Here is a 21,086-nt window from a genome sequence, read left to right as displayed (position 1 = left end):
ATGTGTTATATTCATATTAAATATATACTTTTAAAAATATATACGTGATAATTTCTTAATTTTGTGTGAATCTAACAAATATTTGATATTTTAGAATAATATTTTATTTATTTTATTTTTAAGAGTAGAGATATTAAACATAAAATAATTTATATAAAAAAATCTAATGGGAACAATGATCCTTGTTCCCATGTAATATTGGTCAAACAAAAAACTTTATCATAAAATTGAGATTCAGATTTAACAATTTTTTAAAATTGATGTCTAACTTTTTATTTTAAATAACATTTTTTAAAGAAAACGAATCTCATTAAATAACATTTAAAATTGATAATCTTATTTAATTTAATACATATAGACTAAGTTTCTTAATATCCAATGAAATGATAAAATTGATATCAATATGTATTACATATTATAATAAAATTTAAGTATTAACTTGAAAACTCTTACTAAATTTAAATAATGAACCACAACTGTGGTGAATCAAAATTGGTATTTTAATTTTACATAAACATAGATTCCTAAGTTTTAGGAGAGGAGAGAGAGAGCACAGGGAAAACAAGGAAGAGAAACAAAAAGGAAGGGAAAGAGAAAGAGACATTCTCTCATCTTTAATTAAGCATTTACTCAATAACTCTGCTCTTTCACACACCAATTTACAAACAACAAGCCAAAAAAAAACTATTCATTTTTACCCTTGGAAGACATAGTCTTTTGTTGTCTTACCAGCATCAAAACTCAGGTTTGTTGCTTCAGTTGCTTCGTTTCACGTTCTTTTCCCCCTCCAATGTTTTCTCCATGATGTTTTTTGGTTTCTATTCGTTGAACCGTTTTCTGTTTTCGACTTTATATTAGATTTTGGTTCTCATCGGTAGCTTTATGATTTAGTTTCCTGATTTGGGTTTTGTTTCTTTCCTCCAAAGTTATGATCTTTACTGATTTTCTGTTTCTGGGTTTCATTTATATTTTAACGGTAGCTATGAATCTCTAACCGGATTTATATTTCCAGGTTTGTTGATAAACACAATTTTGATTTAGATTTGCTCCTTTTAAGCATTGTAAAAGTTGTAAATAATCAATTTGTGTTTTGTTACTGACTTTTTCTTCACAAATCTGGTGCCTTACAACTTACAACAGTAGCTTAATCACAATGTATATTTAACGAATTGTTCGGTCTTTTTAATGATGTTTATTTTTTGTATTTTCATGCTTTAGAATACTCTTTCCTTTTCATTACTATTTAGTTTTATTTGATTACTTGTTTATGTTTGATTCGTTGACCGGATCTAGTTTCAGTACATTATGTTTTGGTAATTAACAGAGCAGGCAATCATACTTGATAAGCTAACATTAATGGTGGTTGTTCTTTTTACAGCTTTTTTCAAAGGTATATCTTGGAATTATATGTTGGAGGAAAGTGCTTTGATCTGAAGATTGATGGTATTTGCTGTTCCTATTTGCTTCTGAAGGTAGCTAGAGGGTTTTTTCTTCTTTTTTTCCGAATCGGTGATGATAGAAGGTTTTTCTGTTAAGGTTGTCTATTAGATCCTATGATAAGGTCTGACAATGGTGTCGTCGTTGAACATGGAGAAGAAATGGGTGTTTCCCCTTGTGATAAGTTCTCTCATATGCACGATCCTTGTTGTCACTTGCTTTAATATGGGACTTGTTTCTTCGGTTCACAAAATCAACTCGATCTTCTCCATTTTCCCTGCTCATATGAATCAAAGGAAGCCGGGCTATGCTGAATCGAAGATCGATATAGGTCCTTTCTCACCACCTCCTGCTGGTCCGGCATTACCTCGTTTTGCATACTTGGTTTCTGGATCAAAGGGTGATCTGGAAAAGCTTTGGAGAGCTCTTCATGCTCTGTATCATCCACGGAATCAATACGTTGTTCATTTGGACCTCGAGGCACCGGCAGAGGAGAGATTGATGCTTACTTCCAGAATAAAAAATCATACGATTTTTCGAAAGTCGGGAATGTCTATATGATCACCAAGGCTAATATGGTTACTTATCGAGGACCGACCATGGTTGCCAATACTCTCCATGCTTGTGCCATTCATCTCAACAGAAGTAAAGATTGGGATTGGTTTATCAATCTCAGTGCATCGGATTATCCTCTTGTGACTCAAGATGGTAAGCCTTTATAACATGCCTTATTTGAGAAATGAGCCGGTGGATATTGCTTTGGTATTTGTTAATTTGGTTCTTTCTTTATTTTGCAGATCTCATTTATGCATTTTCTGATATAAACCGGAACTTTAATTTTATCGAACATACAAGTCAGCTTGGCTGGAAAGCGTAAGTCTTCTCATTTTTTCCATCTCTTTCTAAAACCTTTATTTACATTGAATGCCGACAAATTTTGCCGGTGCTTGTGCAGGGATAAAAGAGCTATGCCTTTGATTATAGACCCCGGACTTTACAAGTCAACCAAGTCTGATATTTTGGACTTCACAAAAGCGAACATTACCTACTGCATTTAAATTATTTACCGGTTAGTACACTGTCATATGCTTGATTTGTTTAATTTATTGCCCATGATTCGAACTTGAAGACGTCTTCAATTCCAACAGTTATACATAGATTGAAAATCTCATATAAGTTTTTTTTTCTCTTAAGTTTATCCTATGACTAGGGGATTGATTGTCTTTATGGTCTCAATAGGTAAACCACATCTGTATCTTCTTATTGGCAGATGAGATTATTGTTTCCGATCTCATATATGGATCATCGATCTTTCTTTAACTATATATCTAAAAGTGAACTATCCGAATCTATATGGTGTTTAGATATAAATTATGTTCATTAAACATGCTCATATGCATTGGTTTAGTGATGCAGCTGGATGAATCATTGATCTTAAAGCAGTGCCCTGGTTTTGTTCTTCTTAAGTCGGAACTACACACACATTACATTCATACATATATAATTTGTTTTGCTTTACGGAATTGGCGGTTAACTGTTTCCATACATCCTCTTTGCTTGCAGGTTCGGCATGGACAGTTTTGTCGCATTCATTTGTGGAGTATTGTGTTTGGGGTTGGGATAATCTGCCGAGAACTCTTCTGATGTACTACGCAAACTTTCTATCCTCTCCCGAAGGCTACTTTCAGACTGTCGTATGCAATGCTCCGGAGTTTGCTAAGACTGTTGTCAATCATGATTTGCATTATATTTCATGGGACACCCCCCCTAAACAGCACCCGCACGTCCTTACACTTAATGACTCGGACAAGATGGTTCAAAGCAATGCTGCTTTTGCTCGGAAATTCAATCAAGACGATCCCATGTTGGATAAGATTGATAAGGAGTTGCTTGACCGGGAAAAAGGGAGCTTCACCCCGGGTGCTTGGTGCTCTGGCGAACCAAAATGCTCGGAAGTTGGAGATATGAACAAGATAAAGCCAGGTCCAGGAGCTGAAAGGCTTCGTCAACTCATAGCTAAGTTGGCTGCGAAAGCTACTCTCAGTCGAGATCGGTGTAAATAGGTTATCATGGTGAGAATGTTCGATCAATGATACTGACACGGCTGAGAAATTTGTATCTAATAGTTTTGCTTCAACCAATCGGTATTCAAACTCCTAGCCATGTCGAGGGTAAAAAATTGGTACTCAATAATCAATACCCTACTTTTGATGAGACTCAAATTCGTCAAAAACAAATGCTTTATACGTCGATATCCGGTGCTTGTTCTCTGATGTTTTTCTCCTACAGATCCATAATTTTTTTTGACATGTTAAAAAACTTGTAGAATTATGAAGAAAAGATCAATTTTACGCTGGATTTGCCAAATCCGGATTTTTTTAATTTCTGCTTAACAGGATCAAAGTCCTTGGATTTCATTCTTTAGAACCCTACGAATTACATCATCTACATGAAAAAAGTTGAAGGAACCGTGCCCTGAAATTGAAAATCTCCAAAATGAAAACACCCTACTCCTCGGCCTTACGCCAAAGAACATCACACAAGAAATCGAGTACCTTTCACTGTTAAACATGCTACATATTTATTTTCAACTAAAAGAAAAATCAACCTCTACTAGACGATAAAAATCACCAACCCCCGACGCTGGTACACAACACGTTGACAATAAGGTTAGCAAGAAAGGGACCATATCTTTCCAAAATACAGTTGCTGTGTAGGAAACAAATGCACATATGATGAATCACAAAGGTTTCTTAATAAGAGCTACAACCTTAGCTATAATATGCCTGCTACTAGCCATCTTCCTAAACACACCAGCCCTCTGATCCTTTGTTACTCGGAAACATATTTGTATCCGACACTAACGCCAGAGCCCGAGTAACAAAGCACCATCCTACTTGGGAGGATATTTGACAAGAGAATCAGCAGCCAAATTATTTGCAGTGATCATCTTGACAATGCTCAACTTTGATTTGCAGTTGTACAAATTTAGTTCAACGACCAGAAACAAATAATGAAGTGGTTAATAATTGGTTCCCTTGTAACTGAACATTTCTCTTCATTGCTTTATTGAGACGTGCTCGCCGAACAGCTTCTTGGATTTGATGATCGCGATCCTTGAGCATTTGATCTGTGTTGCCTGATGGAACTAATAATGGACCTGAATAGTGAATTTTCTGAACCTTCGATCCATTACCAAGCTGGGAACAAACATCATTGAGAAGCATGTATCAGAGAAAATGGATAAAAGCAATCCAAGTGTAAGAAATAGTTGAACTGCAAAACTGGAAAATATTATGTGGATTAATTACCAGAACTGAATCTTTGGTGTTTCTTCTTCCATCTTCCTTCTGCTGCACATTATATTCTGGGTCCTGTTGGATAGAAGATTCCGAGGCCTCTTTGAAAGACCCTGGAAATCTTGCAATTAATTTTGGAGTTTCGGATTGCGAAGAACCAGATCTTTCTCGGCTATCTTCAGATAAAAGATTATTTCTCCCTGCTGCCACTAAACCTGACATCATTGACAGATCAGGCCAGGTCCAAATTTTTGGAGGATCATCCTGGTTTTTCCCATACTTTTCCCTTGCAGCCCTGTGAGCCAGTGGCCCTGAATGGGAGGCTCTCTTGTGATGATTCACATGGGCATCTGCATCTGATTCTACTCCTTGTGAAGGCCTAGGTGGATCTATAGGAAAGCCTGAAGCAGCTTCTTCAGGATGGGGATTAAACTTCTCACTACGGCACTTCGAATCGGATTTATTTTGTCTTTTCTGAAGTGTCAAAGTAATATTAGTAATGTCAAATTAATATAACTGCTCTGAAAGAAAATTTTGAGGTAAAAACTGACAAACTATATTTCAACTCATTCGTTATATTCTCTCCCCTCCTCACCCACATCGATTTTACCCAGATGTACAGAACCAGAAGTTTGATTCTGCCTCATTCGTTATTTCATTGGGGTCAATTTTTGCTTAAGTTAATGAAAGCCTGCCCTTGGTTGATTGAAGAAAATGGGGAAAGAATTACATCTCAACCATGTTTAAAAAGAGAGGGGTGACTTGATAACATGTCTAGAATGGATATTGTTTGATGCTGTAAAAACTTATGGATCTTGTGAGTTTTAACATTGGTCCAAATCTTGATGCATACATAAACTAGTTAAGGATGCCCATTACCGAACATGTAGACCAAAAACCAAGGAACTGCAGAAACTTTTAACCAAATTCTAAGTTACCTGCATAGACAGAACTAGTTCGGCATTAGCATCGGGTGCTGGGAGAGCTCGAGATTCTCTTGTTGCTCTCCTATCAAGTTCAGGTCTCTGGCCCTTGGTTGCTGCTGCTCTTTGTCTGTCAATGCAAACAAAAGCAAGTTTATTAGCACCTAGACCAACAACTCAAGATTTCAGGCCATTAGGCAGCAATGGCCGAACAGCTAAACGTCGTTTAGTAAACAATAATAATGGCTAACACCAGATTTACAGCAGTCCAGCATGAGCTGAAGAACAAAGAGATCCAATTATTTGTTACAAGTTTTTTTTATAATGGTTTTGAAGTGCTCTATTTTCTTTGGGAGTAAATGCATCACAAGTATATAAAGAGTTAGAAGAGAATTTTCTATAAGCGTGAGATTTTCCATATAGCACACGTAACTACCTTCCCACACACACATGCAAAAATAAAATAAAATAAACAAATTAAAATTGTATTGTAATTAAGCATATAATATGGACCTTCTAGCTTCCTCATCCCTCATTTTTGCATCGAGTTCTTTGCTAGGAGGATACTTTGGCAAGCTTGAAGGATCACAAGGAAGAGGTTTTGTCGTAAAGAACTGAAAAACATAAATAAAAACAAGTCAAGGACACTGGATAATATTGATCGATCATCAGATTATGGAAGTACAACAATATGATTTTGGACTAAAAGAATTACATCCGACCGCTTAGAAAATGCACACATCGACATGCTTGCTTACATGCATGGATTATAAACTATGTTACTTGAACTTGGGTGTGAATACGATATATGGGTATTTGATTTGTATTGGGATGGTATGGTAAGTCATATCCCCTTGTCCTAGTCTGAATATGTGTCGGACACAAGTACAAGAAAAATAAATAAATGGAGCAACAGAGATTATAATTGTCTAAAACTTTATAAACACAATTTCTCAAAAACATTATACCTCACTCTTGAGAGCAGAAGCTGCAGATCCACGATCAGAAGGGTCAATGGAAAGTAAAGTCTCCATGAGAGCTAAAGCTGGGGCAGGAAATTCCTTAAATGTTTCTGCAACACTGCGTCTATAAGGCCGTTGTGGCTTAAAAATGGTTGCATGGGGCAGCTTTGATTTTCTCCAATAATCTTCGGAAGGTGAGCCGCAAAGTTTGAAAATTTTATGCAACTGTTCCACCTACAAGGTAGAAAGACATAAACCTAAATCATTTAATTTTCACAACCAAGGCTTTTCGATTAGACAGTTTGATGAAACCATGTCAGATTGCATCAAACAAGACAGACAAAGCATACTTCAAGACAACATAAAAGCTATCCTAGATAAATACAAATGAATTCTTATTTGACAAATGAGATAATAACAGCATACATACACTTGAATGAAAAGTACAGACTGACCCACTGGTTGAAGCTCTAACAACCACATATCACACATCGTTTCTCACTTTAAACTGAAGTTTCCGCTTAAAACTCTTGATGCTTAGTCAGAAGCATTTCATTTAAATGATAAAATCATAAAAGCACACCTCAGTTCTTCCGGGCAAAATAGGCTTGCCAGCATATAACTCAGCAAGTATGCAACCAGTACTCCATAAATCCACGGCAGTACTATAGTAGGTGGCTCCAAGTAAAAGCTCTGGCGGTCTATACCAAAGTGTTACGACACGGCTTGTTAAGGGCTGATTTTGATGAGGATCATAAAAACTAGCCAGACCAAAGTCCGCAATCTTCAAGATGCCATTGTTGTCAATTAGGAGGTTGGAACCCTTTATGTCACGATGTAGGACACCGCGGCTGTGACAATGATCAAGACCACAGAAAAGTTGCTGCATATAACACTTAACCTGCTCAGTAATTAATAAACTGTCAGAATAGCTCTTCACTGCAAATAAAATAAAATAAATTTCCTATAAAATAATTCAAATTTAAAAAAATATTGCAGAATATTTCTACTCATTAGAACTGTAACTTAAAATAAAAAGAATCATTTAATCCCCAGGTTAAAAAGACCTCTTATGGAAACTTATTTTGGACCGTAGTTGCTACTTGTACTTGCTAGCAAGTAATTTTTTTTCGAAGATATCACGTTGCTGCTAAAATGAAGAAAAGGCAAAACAATTGGGAGTACCTGTGATTCTGAAAACTTAAGATCAGGATGTGAAGCAAGACCAGCCAAATCATGTTCCATGAACTCAAAAACAAGGTACAGGCTGCAAGACATCCTTGAGGTAACAAGCCCTTCCAGCTTTACACATTCGGATGATCAAGTCTACATAGAATGTGAATTTCCCTTGCCATAAATCGAACACTTTCTGGCTCAAGGTTATCAAATCTAACTTTTTTGAGAGCAACAACTTTTTTCTGATCTAAATCACGAGCCCTATAAACATTACTATAAGTCCCCTGGCCAATCTGCAAGGAAATACAAGTTCATGTAAAGATGTGATGACTAGTCAACAAAACAGTCAATTTAATTCATAGAGTTAGGTTGAGAAATCATACTGAAACCCTGTAGCAGTACTTAAAAAAACAAACTGAATTCCCAAATATACCTTCTCAAGTTTCATTGCTCCAATTACACACATCTAGATGTCTGTTGAAAGGTGACAATTCCATTAGTGAAGAATGACAAAAATGTGAAGACTTTAGGATGCCTTAAAATTGGATAAGTGTATATTACCACGTGATTTAGAGAGAATTATTGTTTCTAGTTGCAAATTGGTAATTTGTGATTTTATTGAGTTTGATTTAGCACATGGTCTGCTTGTTTCAGTGTTTATATGATTATATCGACAACTAGGTTTCAGAATATAATAGCAAAAAGGAAAATCTAGACAGCTAAGGCCGAGACTAACAGGGTCCTACTTAAAAGTCAACTGATAAGTCAAAGAAAGAAATTATCAATGATACTTGCAACATGGGAATCAAGCATATACAAGTACAAGTAACAATGTACCAAAAGAACTACATTTAAGAACATGACTTTTAATTACTTTATCTAGCTTCTCGAATGAGTCTGCACGACGTGGTAGCCATCCCCTGATCGCTTCCCCTGCCACTACAGCTAACCAAGCAGGCCACCCAGCCGCCACCTGCTCGCCTTCTATAGCTTTCGGAACACTACCCTCCCTGTGTGGTGCCTAATAACACGCTCTTCCGTTTTCTCCCTCTTCCTCTCCAACTTCTCACCATGGGTTCGAACCGAAGCATTCACTTGTTTATCAATTACCGTGGTCCTCCCTTCAGTGTGACCGTTTGGATCCTTTGTTATATGTGCTTCCTCGCTCCATGAAGAAGTTGCCTTCGGTACCCTAACATCTAACGAGGCCTTACTCGAAAGCCTCTCCCTAGGACTTTCCTTGCTATCTTCAATAGCAGATGACTTGCAACAAGTGCAGCCCATCATAATATACCAAATCCACCACTCAATAAAACCTTCTTCAGTACTTGCATTCACCAACTACCATTGTTAAAATTCTACTTTTGCAAAATTATATCCTCATTCAATCCCATAATATCCAAAAAGCTTAACAAACTCAATTATAATCTAAAATATCAATATTTCATCCATCCATCTTAACCGTAAATTCCACATTTCCTCACCAGCATTCAATCAAATGATTATAGCCGAACAAAGCTGATAACTTTCCTTAAATCCAATAGTCAATGCAAATTATACAATCTAATCAAATCACATTTCTTCAGCAATATTTAAGCGAAATGAACAAATGACAAGAGCAAAGTTTTCCATAAAAAGAAATATAACTACAACCTTCTAAAAAGGAAAATCCACTACCAAAAACAAGCTTCCAAAAATGAACAAAATAAGGCAAATTCAACACCGATATTTAAAAATGACAGCAATTTGTACACACTGATTTTCTTCTACTTCCTAATCCAATAAAATTATTCAAAACCCACAATGACTAAGTACCTAAAAGACACGTAAAACCAAAAAGAGAAAAGAAAAAGAGTGTTAAAATTCTCCACTTTTTCTCCAAGTACCTTCAAGAAAAAGCAAGTTCATTTTCCATAAAAAAAATTGGGGGGGGGGGAAAGGAAGGGATTGGAGCTCTGAGAAACCTAGAGAAAGCCAAGAGAGAAAAATGGATCTAAAGAAGCAAATGAAAGGAAAGCTTGAGCTTCTTTCTTCCTATGTTGAGAGTTTTTTTTTCACGGGAAAAAAAATTCCAAGACGGGGGTAAATGAGAAATTAACTAATTATGTTTGGGGCCAATAACTTATGGCAAAATTGCAGCACATGTAACTCAATTATTAATAAATTTACAAATTATTACTAATTTTAAAAAATATAAATAAGTCATTCAATTAATTACACATTTTTTTTTGGATAAGTAATTAATTACACATTGATAGACCATCAAACTTTAACTTTTTAGTTATAATCGAATTACTCTATTCCTAAATCATAACGATAAGTTACTAAATTTATCAATTTCTACAATCAAGTCATTCAATTTGGACCGATTGCACACATGATTTTAATGGGTGAGTCTCGCAGTAGGGATTTTCTGCATACACAATTATACGAACCTGAGACTTTGCTTAAGCGATATCAAGTTGCTTACCACTTAAACCAACCCCATTGATATACGTTTATTTTTTTTTAGTTTAATGACTCATATATAATCTTACTAATGACTAAATGATGTATACTATAATTTATTCAAAAATGATCTACTAATAATTAAGTGACACATACTATAATTTAACTCATTTATAACCTTATAATCATTAATTTAATATGTAAATGATGTGACGTGTTTAAACAGTAATTTAATACTAATTAATATACTTTGAAGGTGTGTTAAATTTCTTTTCAAAGGATATACTACAGACAAGATAGATGGTATACAATGATAAACTAGCTTAGAAGCAAAAGGAAAAAGTATCAAACACCATCACAATCTGGCTTCATAAGCAACAAAGGGAAAGCTTCTGGCTTTGTCTGTCGAGCTTTTCCTTGCTTAAATTGATTACCGAGAGAAAAATATACATGAAAAATAGGACAAAATTTGTTGAGGAACCAATGCACATGGGACCAATCAAAGTCATGTGCTTGTTAAAGAAATCAATTGCATATGGCATGTCTTTTTCCATTATCCATATATGAAATTTATGGCTTTGTCTTGTTTCTGTTAGACAATTTAACAAACACTTGGGACCCATTGTAAAACTCTACGGCTTCTGTACCACCCGATGCCTGTCTCCATCCTTTTCGACATTTGCTAAAGCTTCTCATGGTTCTTAGCTCTTCTATCTTATTTACCAACGGAGGAAGGAAAATGTAGGATTATTTAAAACGGAAAATATCGGATCGGGTGCAAACTTAATTTAATTGATTAAAAGACATATATATTTTTAATAGAATTAAAATATAATTTAAACATTAGCCATGCAATTATATGAATAATTATAAGATTTATTAGTGAGTATTTCAACTTTTAATTTTTATGATTTAAACATCTCAGTAGTTAAAAAATTTATTTTAGTCTTTTAAGGTTGTTCGAAAACCGCATATGCAATAACATAAATATTTATCGTCAAATGATTATTATTTTTAAATATATACTACTTTATATCATTTGTATCATTTATAAAAAAGTAAAATTTTAATTTAATATTTAATTTGTCCCCTCTCATATAATTAGAACGTTTCATTATCTAAAGTTTGTACTAAAATTAAGGGTAAACTACATCATTGATCACATAACTATAGTCCTTTTTCATTTTGATCACTATTTTTGAATTTTTTCAATCAGATCACCTAAATATTTAAATGCATTCAATCAGGTCACTTGTCGTTAACATTTAACGGAAGTGCTGACGCGGTAGTTAATAACATTGATATAATTACATATTTAATCATTGTTACTTATATATTCTATCAATTGGTCCTAATTTGAATAAATTAAAATAAATTTAATCTTTGAATCAGATCATGCCACGTGTCATCATATGATTGGAGGATTTAATTTAATATATTTAGTTTATACCAATCAGAGGATGACATGTGTCACCCTCGGGGTAAATGAAAATTAAAGGCACTAAAAAAGGGCCATAGAGTTCAAACCAATAATGCCTTAGGAGAGAAAGGAGCAGCTCAACCATTATACCAAGTTCATTTTTTGGTTTAAAATAGATTACATACTATATTTATCTTATTTCTTAGTATAATCTTAAATTCTTAATATTAAACATATCTTAACTTAAAATCACATCTTAACATTAAAAATATATGTAATACCCCAAAAATTTGTATAATGACCAAAATGAAAATTTTGAAAGTTTGATGGTCAAAGTAGAAAATTGGGAAAAAGTTAGGGAATTAAATGATAAATTTCCTAAAAAGAATTTTATTCCATAAATGGATAGTTTACTCTCGAGAGTGGAGTTTTATAGAAATTATATTTTTGGATTTGGAATTTTAGTAAAGAAAAAATAGAAAGGGTTAAAGACGATAAGGAATCAGAAATACGGATCGAATTGGAATGTTACAAAAATTTGAAGGATGTTATAAAATGGTTGGAAATATTATTTTAATACGTTGGATCAGAGAAATTTGGTTTGAAAATGTGCAATTTTTCATATTTAACTGAAACAGTGGAATTTAATGACTAAAACGCAAGATTTGAAAAATTCAGGGGAAATTTCAAAAATAAAAGTCAAAATAATTCAGCTTTGACTTTGAAATATAATAAGGATGAGTTGTCATGATTTTATGGTGAATAAGAGGATTCATTAAGGGTAATTTGGTCTTATCCCAATTAAATGAATATCATATTCATTTAAAGTGGAATGAAATGTAAATTAAGATGAGATGTTCCTCACATTTCATCCAAAATTGTTCTCTTATTCTCCAAAGCTGCGTGGGTTTTCTCCTAAGGTAAGAGAAAGCTTCAATTCAATTTTTAAGCAAATTCTTTAGGATTTGAGTATGATGAAAATAGAAAATTGTTATATGCGAAAAACGCTATCATTTGGTACCAATATTGCATGATATTATTGTTAGTGTTCAAGTTCATCTTGAGTTGATGAAAGGGGATGTTGATTCTTGTGTTTTATGGGTTTTGAAAAGTTAAGTGATTTTAAAGAATTGGTTGTAAGAATTGATGAAGAACCTAAGGATTAGGTTAAAGAAAACAGTTTATATTTTGAATTTTGCAGTGGGTTTGGAAATTTACCAGAAATTATATAAAAATAATTTGGAGGTTATTTTTATATATTATGTTCATATATTGATCTAGTTATGTTTAAAACAAACGGGGATCAATTTAAAGTTGTATACAAAGAGATATGAATTTTTAACCAAGGAAATGTCAGAAAAATCGGACAGCAGATTCTGCAAAACAGATTATGTTGGTCAACTTTGAAAATTCACCATAAATTGTACATAATGAATTAGAAGGAGTTATTTATATGGATAGATTTTTATTTGAGTCTAGTTTTCAACGGAAGAAACGGAATTGATTTCTAGTGTGTATAATACTGGTTATTTAAAGGTAGTGCAAGTTGTCAAAATATGGAAATTTTAGAAAGTTTGGTGATTGTAATACAAATTTTGAATTTTTGGGAGTGTTTATTGTAATTATGTCTTGTATGGGTACTTGGTTGATAATAATTTCAATACTGGAATTTTTGTATTGAAATTTTAAGTGGTAAAATGGTGAAGGATCATTTTATATAAATTAGAAAAGTTGGTTCCAATGTTAAAAAGGGGATTATTAAGAGTTAAGTATTTTGATAGATAATGAGTTTCAAATATATTATGGAGTTATTTTGGGATATGTTTATGTTAGTACAATACTAACATATGTATTATTATGAATTTGTTAATTATACATATTATGATTGATTTGCGATTGAAGCAAATTAAGAGGGTTTATTGTGGAACAATAGTGAGGCTCATATTTTGGAAAATTATAAAGTGTCAAGGTGAGTGCAATACATGCATGAAATTATACATGTATGTTTTACACATCATCAGGAAGACTTGCGATAAGTCGACCTTTTTATATCAACATGATATTATGTCATATTTTTATAAATTGACATAACATTGATATGTTGCAGTATGAAATTATAATGCATTGATTATGGAAAATGTGATATTTTACCATGAATATTATTTCGGGTATGAACTGCACAATGTTAAATATTGATAATATACTTTGCCATGGATGGATTGAATAAAATAGACTATATGCCCAATTAAATCATTGAGGGACAAGGTATAGTTGGCATGCCATTGAGTATAGCAGCTGCAAGTTTATATTAGCACTATAGTGTGTAAGGACATTAAGTGCAGGTTTATGTCTGGATTAGCACTATAACGTAAGCTTAGTGTAGGTGGTGGGCACGACCTTATGTGTATTGTCCGGATTAGCACTATGGCGTAAGCTTAGTGCAAGTTTAGCACTACGGTGCAAGTATTTTACTCGTATACCCAAGGTCCTCAGGGTTGTATATTGGGCTATTATCTATGGCATATGGTTTATTGCTTAATAAATGGTAAGCATATAAAATAAGCTTACGAGCTTATGGGAATAAATGATAAGTATATTGGTAAAATAAGCTTGCGAGCTTATAGAATAAATGATAAGTATTTTGTTAAAATAAGCTTACAAGCTTATGGGATAAATGGTGAGAAATTTTATATTATTTTGATCATGAAAAAATATTGGATATGCAAATTACATGATTTTATGGCATTTTGAATTTGTCATTGAAATTCATGCATGAATTGTATTGCACTGTTTATTGTTTTAAATTGCCTCACTAAGAATATACTTAGCATGTGATGATTTTCGCGCTTAGGTAAAAAGCCAGTAGTGGAATAAAGAGTTCAAATTGTCATCAAGCATCGAGGAGTATATTTTAATATCAGTAAGACATCCTATGATGGAATTTGATTTAGATAGTGGCATGTAATTATTAAGGTTTTTATTTGTTCTGTTAAATGTTAGCAACAAATGATATGATTAAATGCATTTAAATATTTGTGTGATTTGATTGAAAAAAAATTAAAAAATGGTGGTCAAAATAAAAATGAGATATAACGTGTATTTCAACTTTTAACTTTTGTACGAATCAAACAATTTCAATAATTAAGAATTTTGTTATAATCATTTGAAAATTTAGGTTTAAAAACCACATATGCAATAACATGAATACTCATTGTCAAATAATTTATTTATTTTTTTAAATAAATACTACTTTATATTCATTATATATATATATATATATAAATATAAATTATTAGTTTAATATTTGATTTGTTCTCTCTCATATAATTAGAATGTTTAGTTATCTAAAGTTTGCACCAAAATTAAATATACATATTTGCTGATGATTCGTTTCAATCTGAACTAATTTTCCCCCTCACAAACAATACTTTTTATGACTTCTCATCTTTCAAACAGTTCAAAGCTCAAACTTCTCTTGATTCCTCGAATCACCCATGACTAATAAAATCGTTGTTTAGCTTTTCCCTCCTTACATATCTATGTAAGGTTTTAATCTGATTAATCTATATCAACTCGCATTATACATATAATTTTAATAGGTAAGTCTTATACAAAAAATTTCTATTAGAAGATTCATCCATTAAAATTAGACGTACGATCTGGTTCAATCCAGATTAATCATAACAAAACATTAAAAATGAAAGATAACAAAAAGAATTATCTTTAAAAATATTCTATAACCACTTATATTTTATTATGATCTTTAAAAAAAAAAATTTTAAATTATTGAATAATTTGATTTATGCTATATTTATATATATATTTATAGTATACATATATATTTAATCTCAAAATCAGAACGAAAAAAAGTATAATTTGTATAAAATAAGGTAATTTAATTCGTATCAAAATAATTAACTAAAAAATAAATTTCATTATTCTTCCTTACCAAAACAACACCAACTCAAAAATATTCAACAAAAAATTAAAGAGGCAAAAATGAATAAAAAATCTAAAGAGGGACCTATATTTTTCATAAAGGTAAGTGATTTCCCCCATATTAGCAATTTTTTCTCCTGATTTGAGTTTGGATTTGAACTCCTGGAAATACAGTGAGTGATTTCATTTACACCGTGATCAAAGTTTTTGTTTTTAGTAGCATCGCTTTTGTTGCATCTTTTTTTTGTTGTTGAGATTTTGGGTCTTAATCATTTCTCTCTGATTTCATGGATAAAGACACAGTTTTTTAATTTAAAATAAAACTTTCAGGTGGGTATATTTTTATATATTGAATCATATCAGTTCTGAGAAAAAGCTTAATGAAATTCTAAACTGGGTTTTAATTTCTAATGCTAAATTTCTATTTTGGGTGTTTCATTTTTTCTGTTGGGTTAGTAGAATTTAATCTCATTTGTTTATTGATCAAGTTAAGTTAAAGTATATCATGAATTTTATTTTATGCTCAGATTTATGTGGAAAAAGGCTTAATTTTGCCACATTTTGATGGCTTCTCATTCTTACTAGAATTCAATCACATTGGTTGAGGGAACAGTTTTATTGCGATTTGTCATTAACTTTCTGTATTTTCATGACCGAAGGTTTGATATTACAGGATTCAGCTTATTCTATGACATTTTTATCCATTATTTATCATTGCATTTAAGTAACACCACTAATATGTATATAACTCACTTATGAACTGTGGAAGCCATCCTTATGTAGGGTGATTGAAGTCGTATTGGATACTCACGGAGAGAAAAATAGTGGAAGGATGCTATCCACTCGATAATCTAATTCATGTTCATTGTAAAAATATATAGATTGGTTTTTGTTTGTGAAATCTGAATTTCCAAAGTACATTTGCAGAAAAGTTATGATTTTGTCTAAAGTGTTTTGGGGAAAGGAATTCCTGACTTCCTGTTTTTTTTGGTTTGTTTGTGATAACATAATTCAGTCACATTGGCTTTTGGGAACAAGTTGGAAAGTTAAATGCTTCAGAGAACTGTGTTACTGGTATATCTAGTGATATGTGTGATAGAGATTTGATTCACTAGTCAATATTTTTTGTATTTTTTTTAACCTGAAATGAAAATTGTGTGATTCGATTTGCTTCTAATTGCTTGCAAAATAGGACAATTCTTCATTGTATGTTCTTTTTTGTTAGAATTTTGTGGGGTTGAGTTAATGATAGGGTGAAAGGAAATGAGTGAGGAACACGGGGTCGGGTTTAAGATACAATGACTGGAAGGTCATTGGGTCTACGTGCAGGGAGTTATGGGTCATTGCCGAGCATAAAAAATGTTATTGCTGGTGGAGAAGAGTTTTGCACTCTAAATCATTTGGTAGTGCACGAAAGAATTCAATCATGATGCTTTTATTAGAGAATTAATTATAACAAAATTTATTTAAATTTTAAATTATTGTAATCAATTATAATATTCTTGTGATTAGTTGTAGGGAATGTGCCTTGTAATTAGTTGTAATCCCCTAACTCTAGGCTAGTTTCCTATTTCTATGTGCCCCATCTTGTGTATATATATCCACTCTTAATCAATTGAAAACTCAAGCCATTGTTTCTCAATACACTTCTCTCTATTTCAACAGCTTTCAGGTTCTAGTGAAAAGGAGAGGTCTCTCCCCTCTGTTTGGTATCGGTGTCTAGGTCGCCGGAAAGTTTCCATGCTGCTTCTGGTTGCCCTTGCCCTTTTGGTCTTCGTCTTGGGTTCTTTTCTTGTCAACAAAGGTCAGTTCCTTTATCTGTTACTCTGGATTCAAGTTCTAACTTGTTCTTGAATTTTGATTTCTAGAGCGCTAAGGCATCGTTGACATGTTTTTTCTGTACTTGGTCTTTATAGGCTCACTTACTGATTTGCGTAGTGACTCTTTGACTTTTCATTCTCGGCACAGTAATTTAATTGAGACAATAATTATACATATTTTTCTGTTTTGCATTCTGTACGATTAATGAGACAGAAAGCAATAGTGCAACTGTTGATCAACAGATGGAAACGACTCATTATCTGAATGGCGGCCATAATGAAGCTTCACGGATCCTCAGAAGGAAGGATCAGCATAAAGATAAAAAGTATTCTGCAGCAAATAGTGTGAATGGGGGTGATGGAAATAGAGTTCAAGTTTCTGCTTCTAAAGGTGCGAACCATCCATGCGCGAATTAGACGGATTGGGCCTCGACGTAAGTTTACGTTCATTATTCTTTTTATTGTAATCAGAGTTGCATTAAATGTCATTATATTAATATTTTTCACATGGATCCATAAAGCTGTAGATTTAGATAGAAGCAACCACATCTGTTTAGTAATGACATAATATATTGACAAAAAGCCATTTGATTATTCATTATGTTCTTTTTTTTGTAGGAATTGCAGGCCTCATTAAAAACCTCCTTCTTGATTAAAGGATCTTGTAAAAAAGCTCCTTAATCAGCAGAAGGAGGAAAAGAATGCCTTAAGATTTCATTAACCATAAGAAACATAAGAATACAACCAGGTTGCCACCCCCAACATAAGCAAACAACCGAAAAAGCTCTACACGACAACACTAACACAGCTAAAACCTTCTAAGCTACAACAACAGTCACAAAAATGACTGACCATCCTTAACACCTGAACATAGCCCGAAAACCAACACAAAAACAAACCATAAGCCGAATATCACAGCTGACTCAATCCATAAAAGACAAAATCAAAAACAAAATCCTGAACTTCCGTACGAACAGATAACCAGAAACAACATCCGCATAAAAGACAAAATCAAAAACAAAATCCTGAACTTCCACACGATCAGAGAACAAGAATCAGCTTCCGCCTTAACGCCTCTTCCTGCTCGACTTGTCGGCAGAAACCATCCGAATTACCAACTTCATACAAATAAAAAGAAAAGAATCACCTGAAAGTTCCAAAACATCCACTGCCTTAACCTTCCTTAGAGGACTCATGCTTCGACTTTAACGAGGCTTCCTTTTTTGAGCCGCAAATTTCACTTGAAAATTTCTGAGCGAACTAAAAATTGCATTCCTCTCCTCCACAGCTCTTTGTTTCTGATGCCCATCCATCATGGGAACACGTCCATCCAACATGGGGGAATGAAAAGTATATTCCTCAGAAGCACGTGCAGGCTCACACCTTTTCCTGTTGTCTTATGCCCCTCTCTTATTGTGAACCAGCACTTCCTCGTGTACCCCAGTAACACTCTCCAAAGCCTGAAAATTACCACCACTTTGATAGACATGCTCCTGCACAACTGCCCCACTAACCAAATCCACCTTCTTGGTCTCCGAGAACCTTTAGAATTGAATAAAAACTTAGACTGCCGTAAGCCACCATTTCTATTAGAAGACAAACACCTACCACTAACATCAAGAAACGTGTGATGCTCAACTTGCGAATGCACATTATCAACTCTAGAATCACACACATCCAAACCTGAGGCCACGTGTATCCCACTAGCTCCCTCCAAAATGTTAAGGCCTCTACTCCTCTGGCCAATCGTAGATGCCCCATAACAAACTGTCGGGTTAGCACAAATCGACAGCTTATGCCCATGCACATTATCATCGATAGCATCACACAGTTCCACCTCAGACCCCACTTGCTCCCCCCTAACTACCTCCAAAGAAATAAAAGTGCCACTCTTCTGGCTATTAGACCCATGCGCAGCTACCCCATTACTGACTGTCGGGGACATAACTTTAACAACCCATACCTCACCTGAACCACACAAACCGCCCCCAGTATGTGTGCCATCAATAGACGCTCGATTTTCTAGCTGAACTTCCTTAATATTTGTGGAATCATAATTAACTCGTGAAAACGTTCCAGCACATACCGCCAACTCGGAAGACTTTACTGGCGAGACACCATCGAAGTCCCCCTCCGTGGGTAACGGTGAAGCAACTGCCGTTTCCGATACAGACGAATCCTCCCAGACGGAATGAGGGCTAAAACAAGGTTCAATCTCGAATACTGAAAAAGACTGATCCCCGACTTTCAAAACACAGGATTTTTCCACACGAACTTTACAGTTCGTAATGATATGAAATAAGGCCCTATCAAACGAGCCAGGATATAAGGTCCCTGCGTCAATTGAGATAAGAGATCCCCATTTTTCTGCAATGTTTCTGAAAGTAGAATGGCTCCACACAAAAGGTGGGATCTCTCTGCACGATAACCATGCCCGTCGGCTGCTACACTGAAAGTTTTCCGACCACAATTCCACCTTGTCAAAGCATTTATTCAACGCTCAAATCTGATTGTTTAGAGCAAAGTCTCTACTCTTTTCATCTTCAAAAATGATCAGAATCGTGTCTATACGTGTCAACAACCCATTTATTTTCAAAAACCCTAAACCCTAGAGCCTCTCTTCAAAACCCTTCGCCAATATTCTCAAACTCCAGCCTTCAGTTTCCATCTCTCAAAAGCTCCAAAACAATTACTCTGGTTGCATCAATGGCAACAACAACAGCAGTTGCAAGAAATCTTCTGAAAAGTAAAAAATCGTTGCCCCAGATTCTACACGGCCATATCCTTGGTCGGTCCAATGCTACTGCAAACCTCGATAACATAGCCAAAGATCACAGCCAGATTGTTCAATCTTTATTTGTTTCGAACCTAAAGATTCACGCCCAAATACCCATATTTGATTTCACTCAAATGAGGTCTCTCATCGGGTGTCATGGAGCGCTGACACTGGAGGAGAAAGGTGGCGGCAGCCATAGGATGGGTGGTCTCGTTGTCGAGGCTCGTGGGAAAGTCGTGGTGGATGACGACGACGAGTTTGTTGATGATGAAGATGTCGAGTTTGATGCTAAAGATGACGATGACTGTGATGATGGTGGTGATGATGATGATAATGGTGGTGGCAAGTACAAGAATAAGTTTTAAGTATATTTGATCATGCAAGTGTTTCAGATACGGACAAGCATGAAATTTCATAGGAGAAAAGAAAGAAATATGGACGATGATGAAATTTCATAAGAAAGAAAGAAAGAAAGAAAGAAACTAACTGTTGAAATGCCACGTGTGTTTTAGTACTAGTATTTTACCATGTTATTTCATGTTCTTCTGGTCTTTCTTCCCTCAACTTGCTGTATTAAGGTTTATCCTTCTTTTATAACTAGACTAGATAAGCGATCTTGGTGTTTGAAGACTGAAGTCTATCGGAAGAAATAACCAGTTTAACAAAATTGTATTGATTATCTGCTTAAATTTTGTTTAATCTGAATTTTCATTGTAGAATTGGTAGCTGCGTTTGGATTTGTTGATCAGAATCGCCCTTTTCATTCCACTCTGTTTTGGGTTAGATTGTATTAATGGCTTATAGTTATTTTTTGTATTAGTTTGAAGTGATTTATCTGTTTAAATTTTTTTAATAGTTAATAATGCAACATACTCCATAAAGAGAA

The 21,086-nt window shown here is 34.1% G+C and overlaps 1 protein-coding gene and 2 pseudogenes across 1 annotated transcript; 2 read left to right on the top strand and 1 right to left on the bottom strand.

The window, feature by feature from the left end:
• The first annotated feature begins 656 nt into the window (after window positions 1-656).
• On the top strand, window positions 657-3,689 carry LOC120121405 (annotated as a pseudogene).
• A 481-nt stretch (window positions 3,690-4,170) lies between these two features.
• LOC120121404 lies at window positions 4,171-8,901 on the bottom strand (annotated as a pseudogene).
• An 8,001-nt stretch (window positions 8,902-16,902) lies between these two features.
• Window positions 16,903-17,841, top strand: LOC120121354. Its single transcript, XM_039140735.1, has 3 exons — window positions 16,903-16,975; window positions 17,277-17,408; window positions 17,639-17,841. The coding sequence occupies exons 1-3, from the start codon at window positions 16,903-16,905 to the stop codon at window positions 17,839-17,841; spliced, it is 408 nt and encodes a 135-aa protein (XP_038996666.1).
• Window positions 17,842-21,086: the final 3,245 nt, after the last annotated feature.

This window comes from Hibiscus syriacus, unplaced genomic scaffold, assembly GCF_006381635.1.
Source record: "Hibiscus syriacus cultivar Baekdansim isolate YM2019G1 unplaced genomic scaffold, ASM638163v2 tig00110372_pilon, whole genome shotgun sequence".
NCBI lineage: Eukaryota > Viridiplantae > Streptophyta > Magnoliopsida > Malvales > Malvaceae > Hibiscus > Hibiscus syriacus.
The sequence above is the reverse complement of the archived record's forward strand: the minus strand, read 5'-3'. Positions and strand labels throughout refer to the sequence as shown.

Coding starts and splice junctions, on each gene's coding strand:
- LOC120121354 (XM_039140735.1), top strand. CDS start 16,903: ATGACTGGAAGGTCATTGGGTCTACGTGCAGGGAGTTATGGGTCATTG. Junction 16,976..17,276: donor CATAAAAAATGTTATTGCTG/GTGGAGAAGAGT, acceptor AACAGCTTTCAG/GTTCTAGTGAAAAGGAGAGG. Junction 17,409..17,638: donor TTCTTTTCTTGTCAACAAAG/GTCAGTTCCTTT, acceptor TTAATGAGACAG/AAAGCAATAGTGCAACTGTT.